The sequence below is a fragment of the Crassostrea angulata genome, chromosome 3, assembly GCF_025612915.1.
Source record: "Crassostrea angulata isolate pt1a10 chromosome 3, ASM2561291v2, whole genome shotgun sequence".
Taxonomy (NCBI): domain Eukaryota; kingdom Metazoa; phylum Mollusca; class Bivalvia; order Ostreida; family Ostreidae; genus Magallana; species Magallana angulata.
The window spans coordinates 6,213,641-6,234,144 of record NC_069113.1 but is presented as its reverse complement, the minus strand read 5'-3'; the positions used below and the strand labels follow the sequence as shown (position 1 = coordinate 6,234,144).

General features: G+C 35.8%; 1 protein-coding gene across 5 annotated transcripts; it reads left to right on the top strand.

Annotated features, from left to right (window-relative positions):
• Positions 1 to 4,481: 4,481 nt before the first annotated feature.
• On the top strand, positions 4,482 to 18,697 carry LOC128177076 (coiled-coil domain-containing protein 171-like). 5 transcript variants are annotated; one of them, XM_052843603.1, is made up of 32 exons: positions 4,482 to 4,563; positions 4,947 to 5,081; positions 6,311 to 6,358; positions 7,510 to 7,678; positions 7,908 to 7,987; positions 8,109 to 8,283; positions 8,500 to 8,612; positions 8,739 to 8,827; positions 8,995 to 9,035; positions 9,129 to 9,223; positions 9,310 to 9,402; positions 9,505 to 9,804; positions 10,073 to 10,187; positions 10,390 to 10,496; positions 10,647 to 10,736; positions 10,846 to 11,007; positions 11,100 to 11,138; positions 11,291 to 11,458; positions 11,651 to 11,839; positions 11,967 to 12,480; positions 12,627 to 12,767; positions 12,985 to 13,199; positions 13,439 to 13,618; positions 14,143 to 14,334; positions 14,609 to 14,754; positions 15,027 to 15,081; positions 15,168 to 15,290; positions 15,539 to 15,685; positions 15,953 to 16,023; positions 16,316 to 16,402; positions 16,952 to 16,996; positions 17,950 to 18,697. In XM_052843603.1, coding segments are annotated over exons 2-32 (4,116 nt in total). In that variant the 5' UTR covers positions 4,482 to 4,563; positions 4,947 to 4,955; the 3' UTR covers positions 17,951 to 18,697. The 5 variants fall into 5 exon arrangements, with proteins under 5 accessions (XP_052699563.1, XP_052699560.1, XP_052699562.1 ...); XM_052843600.1 differs by lacking the exon at positions 16,952 to 16,996 and adding an exon at positions 16,522 to 16,548; XM_052843602.1 differs by lacking the exons at positions 6,311 to 6,358; positions 16,952 to 16,996 and adding an exon at positions 16,522 to 16,548.
• The last annotated feature ends 1,807 nt before the right edge of the window (positions 18,698 to 20,504 follow it).

Genomic DNA, 20,504 nt, shown 5'->3' with positions numbered 1-20,504 from the left:
TTATAAATGCCCCTGGGTTAAAACGATGTTAATTCATAAATATGTAAAACATTCCACTAGATTTTACCTTTGGAACGCCTTTTTATCTAAAAATAAAAACTCTACGGAGATATTGGATTGCATAAGACATTTTGGAGACAGTCGTATAGACCTATACAATGTTTATGACTACCAAGGCGTGGACATGGATGGGAACACCCAAGGACAGGACAACGGACCCGGGGATGGGAAGCACAATAGGAACTAGACATCATTGAGATGGTGGCCATCTCAAAGGACCCGCTTGAATAATGGAAAATAGAATAAAAACATATTAAAGGATATTGCTTTGACATTGACCCATGACTTAGAAATATTCAGTTTGGCATAGTCAAGCTCATTACCCCTTACCAAAAGGCTATTTTGGGGTTTAATATGAGCAAAATTAAGCCAATGGGAAATAATATGTGATCTAAAACTGGATTTTAAAGAGATCTGCTCTGACCTTCACATTTAACCTTGAAACATGTTTAAAGGTCGCTGCACTTCCGTTACCCAAAACTCTATGTGAAGTATGAACCAGAGCTTAGGAGAGAGTAAACATGACTCAAATTCCTTTTATCTGGGTGGCCTGATATGACCTTGACCCTTGACCTAGAAATGTTATTCAAGGTCACTGCACACTCTTTACCCAAAGGTACTCTGTAGGTGAAGTATGAGCCAGATTTGCTCAAGGTGACAGAAGATATACCCCTGACAAGGGATCTCGGACGGACATGGGCGGACAAACAAACTGATCACTATTTGGCGCCAGCAGAGGGGGCCCTAATTATATCACATTGCATCATTTTTACGGAACCCCATTTTCAGTAGATGGGAATATTAAGTTCAAATGACCAGACGTTTCTTAATTTTATTTAAGAAATGAAATGTCTAAAACACCAATTAAATTTTAGTGCTTTTATAACAATGAGAGAATTACTATAATAAGAAAATCTAGATTTTCTTTTTGAAAATCACAGAAAAAACAGAACATAGACACTTTATACCAATTTATTAATCTTTAATTATATATATTTAGTTAACTAGTCCTCGGTAGGCATTTTCCTCTCCTGTCGAAGTTCATTAACATGCAGAAATGGCGTTTGCTCCTGTAACTTCCGTTGTTGCGTAATACATTTGTGTCACATCTTAAGGTGTTATTCTTTACCCTGACCCATTATTTTTTTTTTTACCCACAATGCATATGAATGATTCCATAGTAAATATTTTTGCAGTGGTGAATTGAGAACTTATTCTTACAGAAAATTATGAATAGATATGCATTTTTGACAATCATTCTACACTTGTTTCGGAAGTCCACTCTCATTTCATAAGAACAATAAAAAGTAAGTGTAAATTATAATTTAATACACGGTTAATTCCATGCATTACATCGCATTTATCATGAGTAATTACATTTAATACGCTTCGCATATCATGAAGAAAACTGCGTTAATTTCCAAAAATTACTCATTTATTGCATGGGGGGGGGGGGGGGATACTATCGTTCTATGCCACGAAAATGAAGTTCATTCAATGTAGTATCAAGAAATATGAAGCACAAAAAAGGGGGGGGGGGGGTAAATAGATACTTTGGTAGCCTGTAAAAATTCAATGTTTGCATGAAATTTTTATGCATGTAAACACATTTTGCATTTTATCGTATTTCTATCAATATAGTTATTATGCTGTACGCTGTGACACAGATGAGCGACGTGGATCATGGGTCTGTGGTGTAAAAAAAACCTTGTCTGACGATCTAGACTGATTCAACACGATAGACACAGCAGCAGGTTCGTACAAATCTAGTTGTAAGGTGACAGTAACTTCTTTGACATGTGACTTTAAGTTCTGTAAAGGGTTATCTTTACCACAGGTACTTGAGGACAGGACCCCCCCCCCCCCCCCCCCCAGAATCTAGACCCCCGGGACTTTACTTATTATTTTTGTTAAATTATCCTTTCATGAAACATTTATAATCTTATGTATACATTCATTACATAAAATTACTTAAAATAAAAATTTTGAAAAAAAAATCGTATCCCCGTTACATATAATACAAGAAGGTCTTATATGGGGGGGGGGGGGGGGGGGTCCTGTCCTCAAGCACCTGTGGTTGGAAGCACATGCGAGCATCCAACGTTTTCTGTACAATGTACAAGTAAACATTGTGAACATGTATGCTGCTATTATTTGAAAATTTTTACAAAACTTAATCAATAATTCAATGGTATAAACATTTTGATATTTTAGTATAAGCATCAACTATATATATAGGCAATTAAAGGAGAATTATCCATATGAACTTTAAACCTGTGTTGTTTACTATAATGAACAATTTTTAATATTCAATGATTGACAATTAAAGATTGTTAATAATTCGAAGCGTTGTATCTTGATGTACTTGAAGGAAGCCACCGAAATCTCTGATTGCTTATGAAATGCCTTCTATTATTTTGGACCAGTTCTCCAGCCTCATTTGAAATTCCTTTGCATTACAAAAGAGATGTCAATATATCGGTCCTCCATTACTTATCTTGGAAGAAGTTTCCGTTGTTGCTCTTGCAGTACTTTAACCTTTACTCGCTTATTTGTTAACGAATTTTTTACCGTAGTTTACGGTTCGTAAACTATAGTTAACAGTCGATAAACGAAGTTTATGAGCTGTGAAACTATGTTTAGCTCATTTTTGTTAATTTGAAGTGTCATGGCGCAGAAAACAATCATTGCGCCTAAAAAACAGTTTATTATCTGATATAATTTTAATAGTTTTACGATTTGTGAAACTATGATCAACAACTCTTTACTATAGTTTAAGAATTTAATTTATAGTTTACAGATGTGAATGTATAATTACCGGCACATTCTCTCTATCTTTTAATTTACAGACGGATTAGCATTCGTAGTCTATTGTTCAAGTTACAACCGTTAGATAGTTTTAAAAATGAAAACTACAGTTAACGAATCGTTAATACAGCTAGTTTGCGTTTCGTAAAGATTACAGTCGACAAACCTAGTTTATCAACTGTGAAATTATATTTAGTTCATTTTTTTTGTGTGAATTTGGCTTATTAATTGCCATCCATACACATTCGTCCAACCACCGAAAAGACGTTGGTAATTTGGCTAAATGAAATACTAAAATGAAAGCTAATAAGAATTCTGATTGAAGATCGGAATATCTTATTTTGAGATACGAGTGCCGATATTGACACCCCCTTCGACTCCGAAATTCATGGAGCTAAACCTGTCTTTGGGGAGGGGTTGTTAGCTTTCATTTGAATTGATAATCGATAGCTAGACAAATGTCCAATTTTAATGTTTTCACACATAAGGAAAAAATAGCAAAGTGCAGAAATCTGACAGTGTTTAAAACTTTAAAGCTTTTAAAATGATGGATTTTGTCTTTAAATCAATAGAAATAAAAATGTTGATATGTCACTCACTATATATAGGACCAAACAGTTGGGGGAGGGAGGAGGGATGTCCCTTGGTAATGCTACTAACATTTAGGCCTATTGATGAATTCGTGTGTCGATCATTGATAGTACTTTTGAAACTAAGATCTTTTTAACTGTTTAGGGTCCTCCACACACCTGGGAAGAGTTCTGTCAACAAGCCGATATTCTTCAAAATTACTTAAAAATATTTTTAGTATGTGCATAGGCGTCGGAACCGGGGGGGGGGGGGGGGGGCTAGTGGGGGCTAGGGGGGGGGCTTAGCCCCCCCCCCCCCCCCACTTTTGTTTGCAAAGTTAGACATAACCATTATTCAAATAGCATCATAGAGGGTTCAGCCCCCCCCCCCCCCCACTTTTTCTCCCCCCCACGGATTAGGAATTTCATGATTTTTAGGATTTTGGGAATTAGTTTTTTTCTCTCTCAATTTTCTGAGGATTAGTCTAGCCCCCCTTTCAATTTGCTTCCGACGCCAGTGATTTGAAAATGACCCCAAAAATCTCACTTTTGTATTTTATATTTTCAAAACTTCACTGTTCTAATTAAGATGAATAAATTTTTGACAGTTTTGTGATTCAAGGCAAAATTTTATAATTCATCTTCAAATGGTAGACATGCAGGCACGTAGCATCGTTTTATAACCAGCAAATATCTTGACAAGCAAAAAAGGGACTTTCCCAAAATCATCCGCAAATAATGGAGCGTAAATCTATGAATCTTTATTTATTTTTACTTTAATTATTGAATTTCACATGGTCTACGAAAAGGGGGAGGGGGGCAACTCCTTGATAATTCACTATTTTGCTGCGACAAAAAGTGGGTTGCGTGCCTGCAAATACAAAAATTAATGGTGTTTGAAATGTGAAATGATAAAAATGTCTTGGGCGAAATTAGTAAGAATGTGTTAAAAGCCGATATGAACGTTAGATTTGTTTGCTTGCAGCTGTTGAAACATGTTTTCGCGCCAACGAAAACATTTAAATTTTATCCAATCAACGCCCACAATTTTTATCTGTCCGTGTCAGCACTTGTAAACAACATGGCGATCTGGAGGCCCTAAATTAAGATTTTCATCGTGAAAAAGGTTTATTTACAAACAATTAACCATATTTTCCTGTTTTAAATAACGATTGATTATGCATGCTGCTAATTTTTTTTAATATGCATGCATTTGAAAGATAGATTATGCCGCTTATTCACATACTAACGGTACAATTCATTTTATCACCAAAACAATTCATATATTTTCAAATTATTGTTTGCTGTTTATCGTTGCGTGTAGGTTTATTCAAATTTTGTGAAAGATTCAATGTTTTCAGAAAAGCTAATGAGTTTTGATAAAAAACCTCTTACATCCCATTTCACACACTGGATCTTGCAACCTGTCAAACAAATCATGCAGAAGTGTTGCAGTAATGCACTGTACACGACCAATTATTAAGGTTTAAAACAACGTTTTGCATTTAGAAATATAAAATGGAAGACCCACAAAGTTCTACAAATGATTTTGACCTGTTGAGAGACATGGATGAACAAGATGTGGTCTCTCAGGAGAGTGTGAACGCTGACGAAGAGGAATCTCCAAGTTCTAATGAACAACTGGTAGGTTTTGGAAAATAAAAAAAATTGTTATGATATATTTGCATTACAGTATTATATTTAATGACAGAAATGTAATCTCAAACTGATTAGAAGGGAGATGATTCCGGTAAATAGCAAGGTTTGATACCACACACTGCTAGGGCTGGGACGATACTGTACTTAGCCTATACAGTACATATCACGATACATGAGATGCGATACGATACATATCACGATACATTGCAACTAAATGAATAAGGGTTTAAAATTTATTCAATCTGTCGATGTATTACCGCATGTCCAAAGTTATTTTATTACATTTAAAATGAGCATTGCACAATTTACAAATTACTTTAGTCTCGTATACACTACTTTTTCACAAACAAGTAATCCAAAAGTTTTTCACACTCCAGATTTATTTTTGACAACTTTACAAGGTATTCTGCGATCTTTGTACTTTCATATTAGGCGCGCGGACTAAAAATAGACTATATATGAAGCTCAGATATTTTTGGAAAATAAAATAAAAGATTGCTTAGGTATCGTTATATTAATGGTAAATGTATTAATCAAAATATCGTCAAAATAAATACCGTGATGCATCGGTGGATTGTCCCATCCCTACACACTGCTTTGAAATTATCTAGCCTAGGTTTGTTCCAAAATTAACATTCTTTCATTGAAACAAGATTGGAGAAAAGATGATGTTATTCCAATAATCTTCTATCGAGTGCTCAACCAACTGATTGATCTGGTAGATCTGGTCTGGATGGATGAACACACAATTCTGCACAAACCTCACAAAAATATCTCTTAATTACACTTGAAAGTGTAAAGATGTGCAGTTTTGTTTGTTGGTTTGATGTATTTTTTAAATTTATTTATTTTTAAAGATTTCATTCTTTTTAATTTACTAGCCTTCAAATGTGACATTGTTGTACATTTTTTTAAAAGGGAGGGGGTCGTTAGGCCAAGTACCCATACAGGGGATTTAATTTGTGATGTTCTTGGTCCTTGAGTTACTGTCAGAAGTACCTAGTTATGAAGATTTGACTCAGACCCTCAGCATATTCAGAAAATATTGCTATGTTTTTGTTACCCATACTCAATTACCTGTCAATTAAAATAAGAATTTTATATGAACTACTGTACGAACCAGCATAATAACTCAAATACAGTTATAAACTAATTCGAAAGTGTGGTCTAATTTAATTATTAATTTACCTTTGCAATATGCAATATTTGAACAGTACACAGGAGGCCTGTATCCTTATAAGCGTAGGGTACATGGTCATCGGGTAAGTTGTGGTTACTAGGACATGTGTTATTGTGTGGCTTACGATATCTCATTATATTGTCTTGGCAATCTTTGGGAACAGGGATTTCTTTTCGAAGCTTCACCATCAGTGTTTTGTATTTATCACACCGTGAATCTGCTATAATTTGACTCCATCTGCAAACTTTGTTTGCTCTATACATTTGGGCAGTGTTGCAATGAGTTTTACATGTACACTATGAACAGGGAGCTACTTGTTACATATGTATAAAATGAATTCATTTTGAGGGCATCTGATAAAACCATGACATCTGACATCTTTGTTTTGCTGGCCATGTTATCCCTGTATATGTATGCATTGAGAGTAATAAGTATTCTTTTTGGTGGGGGCTTATTCTTCCCTCTTTGGCATATACTATTTGTCAGCTGCTTCACATCATGAAAGAATATCAAACATGTATTTTCATACCATTAGATTTGATATTCAGAGTTCTATCAAGTATTACTTTTTTCTGCTTTCTGTTTATCTTAAATTTTTTGAATTGGTTTACTACAGTTACATATATTTTAAATGCTTTAACAGAATCCTTGCATGCTATTTTTCAATTTTTGAAAACTAAATATAATGTTTTCAAGCATTAAAATCTTATGTGAAAAACCAATGCTTGCCAATAATGTGTGGAATTCTCAGAGTGGATTGAATAATATAAAGTCGGTATTTGAAACACCTGTACAGGTGTGAAATCTTTTGTTGTACATAATTTATTGATATGATAAGAGGGATGTGATTTGCTGACTTACTGACACCTGGATTCATTTATTTTGTTATCTTATTTGATAAGGAACTTTGAAAGCAAAATTTGTTGATAAGTAATGTGTATTAAACTGAACTATGGCACCCCAAACTATGCAAATAGTTATGTAAATACAATGTTGATAGACATTAATTATTTTCACCAATCCCAGACATTCACTTTTATGTGTAGATTTCTTAGTATATTCTTGGATATTTTATGAGTTTCATGGAAAAAATAACCATTGATTTGATGGAAAATAGGAAAGATTTACACAAGCGGAGGCGTCTACTTGTGAGAATGATCTTGCTAATTAATACTGCTTTGTGATTTCACGGTTTTTCTATATTGATATTTAGTGTAATGTTACTGTTTGTAGCCCAAGCCTGAGGACACCTCCAACAATTACAGAAACGTGACCGCCGACTGGAAGATGTCGCTCTCCAGGTCTCCGCTACAAAATGATGACATCAACAAGTACAGGCTGGAGAACAATCAACTCCGTCTACAGGTCAAACAACTCAACCTTGACCTTCAGTCTGAACAAGGTCAGTAAATCAAGGTTACAAAAGTCTCATAGGATGAAGTATCATTCTAACTAGCAATAAGTTCCTCGTTGTTGCAAGCATTGAAAGTGGGTTGTAGGCAATATGTGCTTTATTTTATTGGCAGTGAAAAGTATTCTTGTACAGGGGAAATAGCTATTTGAGCTTGTGTATGAGGTATTTTGCATGCTTTGTTTAAAATTTCATATTATGTTATACTGTATCATTGTAGAATCTCTGTCTCAAGTACGTCGCAGGTTAAATGGGGTTGAAAAGGAAAGACTAGAGGCAGCCACCAGATCAAATGCTGAGGTGTGGATTAAGTTTAACATTATTATGTGTTTGTGTAATGTTAAGCAATAAAGTGAGGTTGCAAGTTTTTTTCCTAATTTCATGCCTGCAGTGATGTGATATGTTGTCTTTGTTTCACCAGATTTCTGAGCTGGAGAGTCAGCTGGCCAAGCTTCGTTCCCAGCTTGAGAAAGGGGAGGCCACTCGACAGAACTTGGAGTTTGAGCTCACAAAATGTCAGCGAGAAATGAACCATCAGAGGAGTGCAGTGTATGATAAGGAATCGGAGCTGAGTGAAGTCAAAGATCATCTGCAAGGTTTGTCTTTCTCTCTTTGGTTCAAATACCCTAAAACAGAATAAAATAATAATTTTTAACTGGGTTTTCCAACGGAAAAATCCGGTTATTAAAATGGTGAAAAGGGCGGGCGGGCGGGCGGCTGCCAAAAGGGTACCCTCATTAATACAGAATAAAATATTAATTTTTCTTACTTGGTTTTTTACGCAAGTAGCTTAATAGAGTTTATTTTTTCAGCCAAAGTCAATGAGCTGACAAGGGACTTGCAAGACGCTCAGCATCAGCTGTCTGTAGAAAAACAGGGATCCAAAGAATCAGAGACACGACTCAAGCAGAGTATTGAAGAGAGAGTAAGTTCAAGACTAATCTATGCTAATTTTGATTTTAAGAATTATGAATTACTGTCAAGTCAATTTTAGATGCTTTTATTGAATTTGTTGACCATACATGACATGTATTACATGTATCTCTGACAGAACCACTCGGTGTCTAAATGTCACACAGAGATGGACATACTGAGGGCAGAGAGAGACAAGCTGGATTCACTGGTGATGCAACATGAGAGGTAACTGATATTTGTTAAAACTTCACAAAGTGGTAAATTACAGCCAAGGATAAAATTCAGATATTTTGAATACCATAATTACCTGTACCAGGCTTTAGAATAAAAGTATCAATGAATTTATGCTTACGATTGGGCAGCTGAAAAACTATTGTATTTCTTATTTCCAGTGCCATATCAGAGTTCACTGAGAAGATTCAGGATCTAGAAAGTAAGAACATAGACCAGTGTAAAACATGTACATGATAACCAATATAAAATTGATAAAATGTCATGAATATTCATTAAAAATATCTCCCCATAGGTGAAAGAAAGAATCAAACAGAAAATTTAAGAAGGTTACTAACAGAAATTGAGTATGCCAAGGAAAGAGAAGACAGACTAAAAAAAGATTTAGAGGTAAATATCAGAATAAAGTCATTAGGGATAAAACTTTGTTTTAAACACATCTGCATTTTGTATCTCTGTGTAATTTTGTTTTTTAGATCTCACTACAGAGGCTTCGCACTGTAGAGGAAAATATTGAGGCAGAGAGAGCAGCTCATTTAGAAACCAAATTCAACTCAGAAATCATACAGGTACTTGTAAATTGTTTCATGTACCCTGTGCAAGTAGCTCTTCCTCTCACTTGTATTCCTTATCTAATGATTCTGTCAATCATTTGGCTGGTCTTTCTTTAGTTAAGAGTAAGGGACCTGGAGGGAGCCCTTGAGGTGGAGAAGTCGGCCAATGATGAGGCCAATAAAGCTATAGACAGGCTGACCAGACAGATCCGAGAACTGGAGCAGTCGTACGAGGAGGAGCGCAGGAACAACAAGGATGTGAACATCAAGTTGGACAAGGTGGAAAAGGAGTACAGCTCTGTCAAACGACAGCTGACGTCAGAGGTGGAGAACAAGAAAAATGTCATAGGAAACCTGTCGAAGGAGCTAGAGGTCCATCAGAAAAACTTCAACGAACTGAAGGACGAGCTGTCCAAGGTCAGTGCAGTGTTACTGTGTTTTATGATTATTGAAATCAAATGTAAGGTTTTCAAGAAATGTAGTTTTAAGTGTAAGGATACATCAGATAGAGAGATATATGAAAGTCATTAGTGTAGAAATAGTCCAATAAATGTACCCTTAGAAAGGCAGTGTTGCAGAGTTTGTTTGTTTCAGGACAAGCTTCTTCCAGAAATCTTTGTATGATACTGGACTTACTGGTACTCATTTATTTGTCCTGCCTATATAGAAAAAGTATTCTTTTAAGGCCAAAAAGCGACAGATCTATCTAGAGGAGACATATGGAGGGAGTATGAGAGAACTAGAGCTCTTATTGAGTAACTTCCAAGTAGACGAGAAACCCAAAAGGGCCTCCACCTCAAGTAAGACACCTTTATGTTCTGGTACCTACTCGCATGCGTAAAATTTTCATAACAGTAAAACAATTTCTTAATATATGCCAATGCTTTCTATTTTATTATAATATGCATTATGATATACACATATGCAGGGTGTGCATGTACAACTATGATTAAAGTGCAACTTTGTAACATAATGTTTGATGGAAATATTTCAATTTCACAGAGAGTAAGAAGGATGGTAAGAGTGTTCCAGCTCCCTCCTCTGTTCTGGAAACTTTGCGTGTGACCTTGTCTGAGTACAAAAAACGGCTAGATGACACAACAGAGGAAGTAAGTCACAGCGTTAGATTTAATATGTACATGTATTACAGGCTTGATAGATTTAGATACATGTAAAGTATTGAATGAAGCTTTCAGGATATCCTATAATGTACGGTAATCTTAATCCCCACATGATCATTTTATTTCTTTTTACACTAGCTTGGCAAAATGAAGAAATCCAGTGATGCTCTGAACAAAGAGATAGACCAGTGTAAGGAGATGATTTGGGCCAAGGACAAAGCTCTAGAGGTCAGTGCTGTAGAAAAAAAAGCTTGAATCTTAGGAGATACATTCCCTTAGATTCATAAAGAGCTATGGTTATGGGTAGCTAATTTTGTTTTGTTGTTCTTCCCTCTAGGATGCCCAGAAGAACTACACCAGGACCGCCAAAGAGTTGAACCGTGTCAGATCGGAGTATTCCGAGATGGAGAATGGCATGGCAAAGATGAGGATAACCCTGCAGAGTTCTAGCAGTAACTCCACCAAAGACAGACGACGTGTCCAGGAGCTCTCAGAGGAGGTAAAAGGAGAATCATATCAAAGAACATTTATTATCGAATCTGTAGTTTACTTAATTTTGTAAACATATCTAAAAATATTTTTTTTTTACAGATCATGAAGTTGGTTAAAAGGCATAAAGCTGATGATGAGGTGAGGGAAAAGTTTTAATTTTATGGTAAAATAATAAAATTGATTTTATCTACGTGTAACTGAAATACTGCTGTCTAGCATGATCTTAATGCAGTATGAGTACATATTATGGATACATTATTACTTTATAATTTGTTGTTGTCTGTGTTCAGGAGAAGCTGGCATTCCTGCACGGCATGTACCAGCGTCTGTTGGCGGGCCGGGTGATGGTACCCCCCAAAGACACCTCCATCCATAAGTTTACCTGGGCGGACCTCACCAGTCTGGTGTATGAACAGATGTGTAACCTAGTGACCTCATCACAGAGGACTGATGAAAAGGTCAGTAAAGGGAAAATCATCCTATGTTTTAAAATATCCTTATAGTACTATGCAGTTAGGGTTAATAAATTAATCAAAAATCATCATGAACTGCTTTATGTGAAGAGACAATGAAATTTTTATCCTGTGAAAACAAAAATATAGATTATGAATTAAGGAGTAATTTCTTTTTCTGTTCATTATTTTTCACAGATAAGACATCTTGAGGAGGCTCTGAGGGTGAAGGAAGATGCTCTAGAAGACATGCAAAAAGCTCATGAGGACCAGCTGAACAAGCTCACTGCTTTGACCAAAGAACGAGAAATTGCCTGGAACAAACAGAAAGAGGAGATTGAGGCTCACTACTCACAACTACTGGCCGAGGTTCAGTCAAGATCAAAGGTAAGTCATACAGGGGAAATCAAGTCTAAAATATCATTTTTCAGTACATGAACTCAAACAGTTAATGCTGCTTATCTACATTTCAACTCTTTGTTATTCTGTACTTTCTGTTATTTCTATTTTGTAGAAAAGTCAGTCAATGGCTGACCAGGCCTGGGAAAAGATTAGAATGACAGGATCAGTCCAGCAAGGTCTGGAGACTGAGTGTTCTGATCTAAGGACCCACCTAGTGGAGTCCCAGCGACAGAACCGTGCCTTACTGGCCACATGCAGCCTCCTGGCTGGCGCCCTTTACCCCACCTTCACACGCTCCTCTCTGCTGGCCATTCAGCGAAACATGCTGGAGGAACAGATGTCAAACTGGGAGTTCTGTAGAGAGAGAATGGAGCTCCTGGTCAGCACTCTAAGTGCAGAAATGAAGGCGGCGGCTGGAGAACCAAGTAAACTGGAGAAACCGGCCAAACGCCATCCCCTGCTGACCTTCAGGGTTGGGGTGGTTGCTGTTCTAGCAGCCAACAGGCTCAGGTACTTTGGACAGAACTGTAGCAGGATGTTTGTGACTTATGATACAGTGATTTCAAATCAAAATGGAATTGTTGTGTGCACAGGAGGAAGAAAGTCAACACCTAAAGCATTCCCAGGTGAGTATTGAAAGTACCAGTACAAGTAGTCACTCTTCATATGAGTAAGCACTGTGTTTATACACACTAATGTATCATATGTTATGAATGATTTATTATGCTTGATACTTCAGCAAAAACAAATGGTTACTTTGGAATTATTTCAGGTGATAAAGAAGAAAGAGACACTGCGGAGATGCATGGCTCCATCTTGCGATGGTTGTCCAGTGGTGAGCTTCTCAATGTAGTGACCACATCCATGTCTGAACTCTTGGAGGTCACTGACCAGGTCAAAGGCAAAGAGAAAGGTACAGGCACACTAAAACATAAATGTGATAAATTTCACAACACATACAATCTCTAGATGAAGACCATGAATTTTTCAACTTTTCTGGTCTCTGGTATAACCTTTAAACTAGCATGTAGATGCCACATTAGCTACATGTACTGTATATACCAGTCATGGATTCATAAGGTCAGTTAAACACATGTTCTTTGATTTAATTTTTGATGTCATTATTTCAGCTTCACCAGTCGAGATGAGGGCTGTTGTTAATGCTGCTCGGAATTCCTTCACTAAGCTAGTGGACAAACTGTGTCGACAGTTTGAGGGAGTTTCCCCTCACCCAGGCATAGGGGGCAGGGACCGTAACTCTCTGGTCAGGGTCATCGGACGTGGCCTCAGTAAGATTTGTGTGGGTAAATCCGTGGATCAGAAAGGGCAGATTGTGCCAGCTCAGGTGTGTGGGGTTTAATTAATTTGTTTTCCTAAGATAAGAAACACAAGACATAAATTTTTCCCCCAGGATTAACATGCAACGAACTCTATTGTATTGCTGTAAGAATCAGTTTTTATGGTAAAATGGAATATACATGAACATCAGTTTATTTCCTATGTTTTATGAATAGTAAACTATCAACACATATTTTAGTTTTATTTATCTGCATGGTAATAAATAGTGTTGCTTGCTATATGTAGGAGTTGTTGGGGGCCCTACAGACCCACATTCTGGACTTCACTCAGCGACTACACACTGTGGAGGTGGAGAGACGTCAGCTTGTTCTGGAACTGAACCGGATGAAGGACGAGTGCTCTGACCTCCCTCAGAAAGAAGACATTGAGAAACTCCAGGACCAACTCAGCACCATCAAGGGACAGGTATAAAATATATAGAAAATATCCTCTTTTCTGCCCTGTGCAATATAAATTGAATCATTAGCTATTATGAGGTACATTGAATAAATCGGTATTTGTCATTGAATTTTGATGTAAGAGTATGACATCAAACAATTACAATTACAAACAGTTACTTCAACTTAGCAAACAAGTTTTGTGCAATTTGTCAGAAAAGTTTATATTTATAAGAGACAAGTACATTGTAATAGATACCGAGTTATTTGTTGTCAATAATCATTTATCACGCAATGTTTGATATTGCTTCTTCAATATTTTCTGTAAGTACGGTATATTTTATAAAAATCATGGCATATCATTTTTTTATATAGCATCCCATATATAATAAATTTTAAGAATAGGGGGAATGAAACTTGCTTTGCTATGAGCTTTAATACATTAAAAGCATGTTCACTTTGTGTTTTACATGTACTGTAGTCCTTTTGAAATATATGATTTCCTGTATTATACCTCTTGTTGGCTTTAATAGTAACTGTATTTGTTGGTAGGACCTGGACTATGTGTCCATTGACAAGTTTGAGAGCGTGTGTCAGGAGCTGAACAATGCCCTACAGCGGGAGCAGCAGGCCCAGCAGCTGTTGGTGGAGCAGAGTCGTCAGCTGGAGGAGATCACGCTCAGACTGGACCTGTACACCACCGAGGGCATGGAGAAGGAACAGACCCTGTCAGAGGCAGTGCATGTAAGTCTCAGGGAACCAGTGAATCAACATAATAAACAAGTTTGTTTAAGTATACTAACAGTTTGTGTATACCTCTTTATTCTTTAGATGGGCTTGAGCTTTTTATGATTTTGTATTTTAAACATAACTATTTTGACATCTTGAATTACTGGGGGGGAAAAGGAACCACAGTATTAACAGGAAATAAACCAGGAACATATTCTATTGGATCTGTGAAATTGATGCTGAGAAACTTTATTTCAAGTACATTCTACATGTATATGTCATCTTCCAGGGACTGACAGAGACAAAGGGGGAACTGAAGAGGAAGGAGCAGACCCTGCGGCAGTTGAATCGACAGGTGATATCTCTGGAGGGGGAGAAGAAAGCCTTCCTCACCAACATAGCCGATGCCGAGAAGGCCCTCAGGACGGTAGCCAGGTATTCCAAAATAATCATGAGGAATTATTATTCACACAAAGTTATTAGAAGCACCTCTTGCTATTATTTTCTGCAGTGGCATTTTTTTTTCGGTTTGAAACTATTACCGGTACATACTAATATTCTCATCATTTCATACAAAAAGGCAGAATTGTGGAATTTTTAACTCACGTAAAACAAGGCATCTACAGTGTAAACCTAAAATCTCTTGCTACATGTATCGGTTGCATTTTTTAAAATGTGTATTGATCGTATGAATTTTGCCATTTCAGAGACAAAGAGACTTTGGCTCAGTATCTCAAAGCAGTGACAATAGCACTGGAGCAGGTACTTGCTTTGTTGATTTTAATGAGAATCACAATTTCTGATTGAATCTCCTACACTGCTATCTACATAAATGTCATCTATTTTAGGCCAAGAAGGAGTTGACTCTGGCTAAAGGGGTAACTGATTTCTCCTGGACTAAGCGGTTACTGAATGCTGATTTTATCCCCAGTGATGTTGGGAAAGCTGGACCCGAGCTTATTGCTGCTCAGGTGAGTCCTAGGATTTCTGACAAATTAATAACTGGAAACTTGATGTCTGAATCAACAAAATCATTTTTTAGAGATAAAATTGAATTAAACTTGGGCTTAAAAATATTGATAAGTATTTGTTATAAATACCTAGTACAGTTTGTATATGGGTAGGGCAAAATGAGAAAATGGTCATAATTTTTGTACAGTCAGATAATAGCAATATAAGATGATAAACTTAGAGTAAATAGTAAGATTTTCCTCTGCAGAATTTAGTAGGAGCTTTTGTGGAGACCCAGAACCAGGCCATTAGTAAGATCAAATCTCTGGAGGACGAGATTGATACTCACCAACAACACATCAACACGCTCAAGCGAGAATTGAGCGATGCCGTGCGACGGGAGTATGACGAGAGTGTGAGTATACATCAAAGTAATAAAAAATTCTGAAATAAATACATTTATAAGAAAATCCACAGATCTTCATGAGAAATTGGCACACCTAATTCATGCCAGTCCTACTTTAGCGATAGGCACGTTATTATGTGAACTGTGAACTTTCAATATCTTTATGAAATACATGTAAATGAATATATTCTATACGTATGTTATTATTACTTCACCAAGTCAGGTGTATTTGTATAATGGTGATTTGTAACAATGGTATTATTCTAAATGTTCTAGGCTGAGATCCCTACAAGAGATCATAACAAAGAAATGGACATGACTCAATCTGAGAGTTTCTTGCCAATTAGGTATTGCTCTTTTTGTTGCTACATGTATGTCAAATAGCTTTATTGTATTCATTTAATGAGAATTGAAACACAAAAATTGTAACATGAATGGACAACTTTTTCTATGTATACAATGCATACATATTTACTTTGATATTGTACGGTCCCAACATTTTATCAAACAAATTTTTAAAGATTAAGATGATATTTTGCTAAAAATCTTTACTGGTACATTTACTAAGAGATTTTACAGGTGTTTTAGATTTGTTTAATATGTTTATTTATTTTGTGATTTTACATTCGAACATTTCAGAGAGGACTCAGAAATCTCTTTTTCTATGCCAAAGGCAGCCACACCAAAATCCAAGAGAATGGATTCTTCTTTGAGGAGATCAGAAAGGTACAGACACTATAAATGCTCTCAAGATTTCAAGTGTGCTGTTGCGGATTTCTCATTCACTTCATTTCAATATTTTTGTCTTTTTGATTTTGAAAGAAATCTGTCATTTTCATTTTTAGTGATGCCAAGCGCTTCATTCAAAAATGGTACTTGTTTTTGAAACAGCTCTTAATTAATGCCATTACATGTGTTTAACAATTTGTGGGTCGCTAACAAAGTATGAAATAAAAAGTATTTTTTGTCAGATAAGCGTGTAAATAATATTAGTACATGTAATAAGACCGTTGATAGTTTGCTTAAATTTATCATTACCATTAACTTCCCTGTAAAATGAACTGTACATACAGTAGTACATGTACTTTGTGTGTACTTACAGTGTTTATACTGTAATGTTAATGGTGTTGGTGATTTATTAGTATTTATTAATCAAATGTGTTCATAACACAAATGTACAAATAAAACAGTAATGAGGCATGCTAATTTGATTAACCAACAAAATGATTAAATTCTGGGGCTTTGAGTCATTGTTTTTTGATATCATTACGGTAGTCCTGAAGACTTGGTTCGATTGCCTGCACTTTGTGATCTTCAGTAGTGAGTAATAGTTCTCTCATTTTAAGTTTTCCTTTAGAGTTTTGATCATTTGTTGTTGCATGTACTTTATTTACGACTGGAGAATTTATTGTTGATTTTGCATTTGCATTCTTTGATGCTAAGTGTATTGTTAGTTTGACTGCCAGTAAAGTTAAATTGTTCCCTCTATCCTTTGCTTGATATTAATATTAAATCAATTTATTGGTTTAATGAAACCATTTGATATTCAACTTAGTTGGTTCCTTTAAATATAGATGTCTTTTTTTACTTGAGTCCCTTGTCTGATACTTTGGTATGCTATGTGTGGTGGATGACCCCTATTTGGAAAGACCAAGACTCAAGTACATGTACTAGTATTACATGTACTGGTAGTCAGTCTGATTAAAACCATTCTTCCTCTTGCTCTCACCTGATGAGTGTAAGGACTTAAGAGAAGCTATGGGTGGTTTTAATCAGACTTAAGAGAAGCTATGGGTGGTTTTAATCAGACTTAAGAGAAGCTATGGGTGGTTTTAATCAGACTTAAGAGAAGCTATGGGTGGTTTTAATCAGACTGTACTGATATTGTGCTTACTGAAGTAATAGATCATTGGTTGTTTAAAGTTTTGTTGCAAGCCTTCAATCTTGATTTTCCTTGGCCATAGTTAAAGTGACAAAAGATTAATTTGAGGGATCAGGTAGAAGATCATGGAAAGAAACAAGATGTGCAAATGCATTTTGAAAGTCCTTTTGAACATCTATATTTTTTCATCTTTACAGTATTCTAATGTGAACTTTATTGTATGTTTTTAATCATCTGCATGTTTTAGTTTTTTCTTATGCTTTACCATTTGCATGTTAACGTATTTTTGTATAATCAATTTAATTAGTGCCAGACATGAAAAAAAAACTTTGCTTATCATCATGTGTAAACATTATAACTACATTTAACCTGTCTGTTTCTTTTTGTCTAGGTCTCCCAAGTTCCAGACTCCAGTCAGATCCAGTCGATCTAACAACATCCGACCTAAAGCATTCGAGCCTCACGGGAGGTAGCCAACCAAGGAAGATAACTCTACAGGGTGAACATTCCACATCGTCTACTGTGATATGTACTTGTATCTACACAAACCAGATTTATACTCACTCATCTGATCGGGCCAGGCGATTCCAATCAAACCATTCCACAATCCACAGTCATTCTTAGAGCATTTATTGATAGTTTGTTGATGAGATGGGAGTGATGGTGATGTGTAACCTGTTGGTTTACCTGTGGTGCTATTGTTCCAGTGTTTGAGACGTTATACATGATATTAAAAAAATATGTGTGTCCAGTTGACTGAGTATATGTATGTATAAGTCAGTGTATGGAAAGTTTGTTGATTGAATTGTAGTATTTTGCCTTAAATTGTATATTTGGAATAGAATTAACTAATGTACATCTGCGAAAGGGTCTGTAAACTGCATTACTTCACGTGACCACCGAAACATAGAAAAACACACATATGTACAATTACACAGTGTATCTAAATAGGATATATTTTTAGATAAAGTCAATGCATTAACTAGGCGATGACATCTCTTACTGATTTATTTATTGATTGATTTTTTAATTATTCATTTGATATTGATGGAGATAGCATTTTGTGTATCTTTCTTATCCGTCCTAATTTATTTTTATTTCATTTAAGTATGAGTTTTAATAAAGTACTTGATTTACTACTTTGTCTTTATATTTGTGTTTTATCAACTATTGCGGTTTCATCATTTTTTTGGTTTACATTGTAGAGCTGATCCATGAAATGAAATACAAATGTGCATGACAACAGATTTTATTAATATCATAAAATTCTTTAACCACAAATTTGTTTATCTTTGAAGTGTGAATTACTAAATCCACAAAAATTAATCTCTTTAAACATTGATGAAACTGCAGTATCAAAGGTTTAGCTGCAGGTCTGTAGCTCCTTGTCAGGAAAAATTCAAATGGACAACCTGGTCATGCATCCGAATAGTTTAATTTGCTGTTCAGCGGTTGGGATTTACTGTAAATTATCATTATTTCTGTGTCCTATAATTACATGTACTGTTCTGGTCCTGTTGGCTAATTTAAGGTATACTTACTGTAGATTCCTAACTAAACGCTAGGGATTAATATCTGCGTAAAATTGCGAGAAGCACCCTTCGCGGATTTTAAAATCTCGCCATTGTTTTTTTTAAAGTTCAGAACTAAAAGAAATAAGGAGAAAAGTTCCACGTTCACGATTTTATATTCTTGCTATTTGATACAAACCAGCGGGATCGCGGAATTAAGTACTTGCGTACTATTAGGAATTTACAGTATTGTTTTAAGATAAATCGCAAACATTTAGGATGTAAATCTATGAATCTAGGAAGTTTGAATATTATAGTAGTTGCAATATCTAACCATTCATAATTTTAAAACAATGAACTCATCCAGATTTGACTGACTTTGAATCGTTTTCTGTCGCAAAACTAGAGGTATCTTCTTTCATCCATATCTTGATATAAGTCAAATAGTTAACTTTGACAGTCATTAAAATTTTGGAAAAGGGGGGGGGGGTGTACAAACGTTATAATTTGCAACTAATACACATATGTGTAGTACCTTCATATTCAACACACATAAAATGATATCGATATCTTTTTATATTTTAAGGGTAAAGTAAAGTTTTCATATTTTGCCGATGATCGTATGGTATACGTACACCGCGTAGCGTGTGCTTGTCACAGACCTGGTTAATTGTCCTGAAGATCGACAGCCTCTCTCTCTCCCCCCCCCCCCCCCCCCCCTCTCTCGTTTAGTTTATATTGAAGGTTTTAGGGGGTTTTTTGCGGAGGGGTGCATTTTAAACACGTTTAACAGTTTGACACATCGCAGTAAAATTAATAATTATTTATTGTTATTACTGATAGTAAAATAGTTTGAAAACAGATGGAATTTCTGATGGTCACTCGTTATCCACTTGTCTCATTATACACTGGACAAAATTGCTAACGCACCACTTGAAATAAAATAATATTTACATCCTAAAATTTTTTAAAGATATATTTAATGTTTAAATAAGTCACCTTAATTATAAGTAAGACATTTAAATGTCCAAACGGATAAGTGAATGCAATGTTAACCGAAGCGTGACTGTTCTTTAAAAATGCTCAAATCGTGCTCACTTTTCTTTTGGAAAGATAAATCTTTCCTTTCTTTTTTGTGATCTTATTATTGATGCATGCATTACTAAAACCTCACAAAAAACCCGACGGGGCATGGCGCGTTTGATCGCAGAAGAGCGTGGCAGGACAGTTGGTATGGTCTCTGCAGAATGCTCCTTTAGTGAGGTTAGAAAAAATGTTAATAATTGTACGATTACAGGTGATATTTGCTAAAACATGACACAGCATGATTATCAAATAAAAAAAAAATGTCGTTTAAGGTAGCCAAAGTGTTTAAAAGGTACCACACGTCAATTGCAAGGTTGTACCGGAAATTTGCGCAAACCGGAAGTGTGAG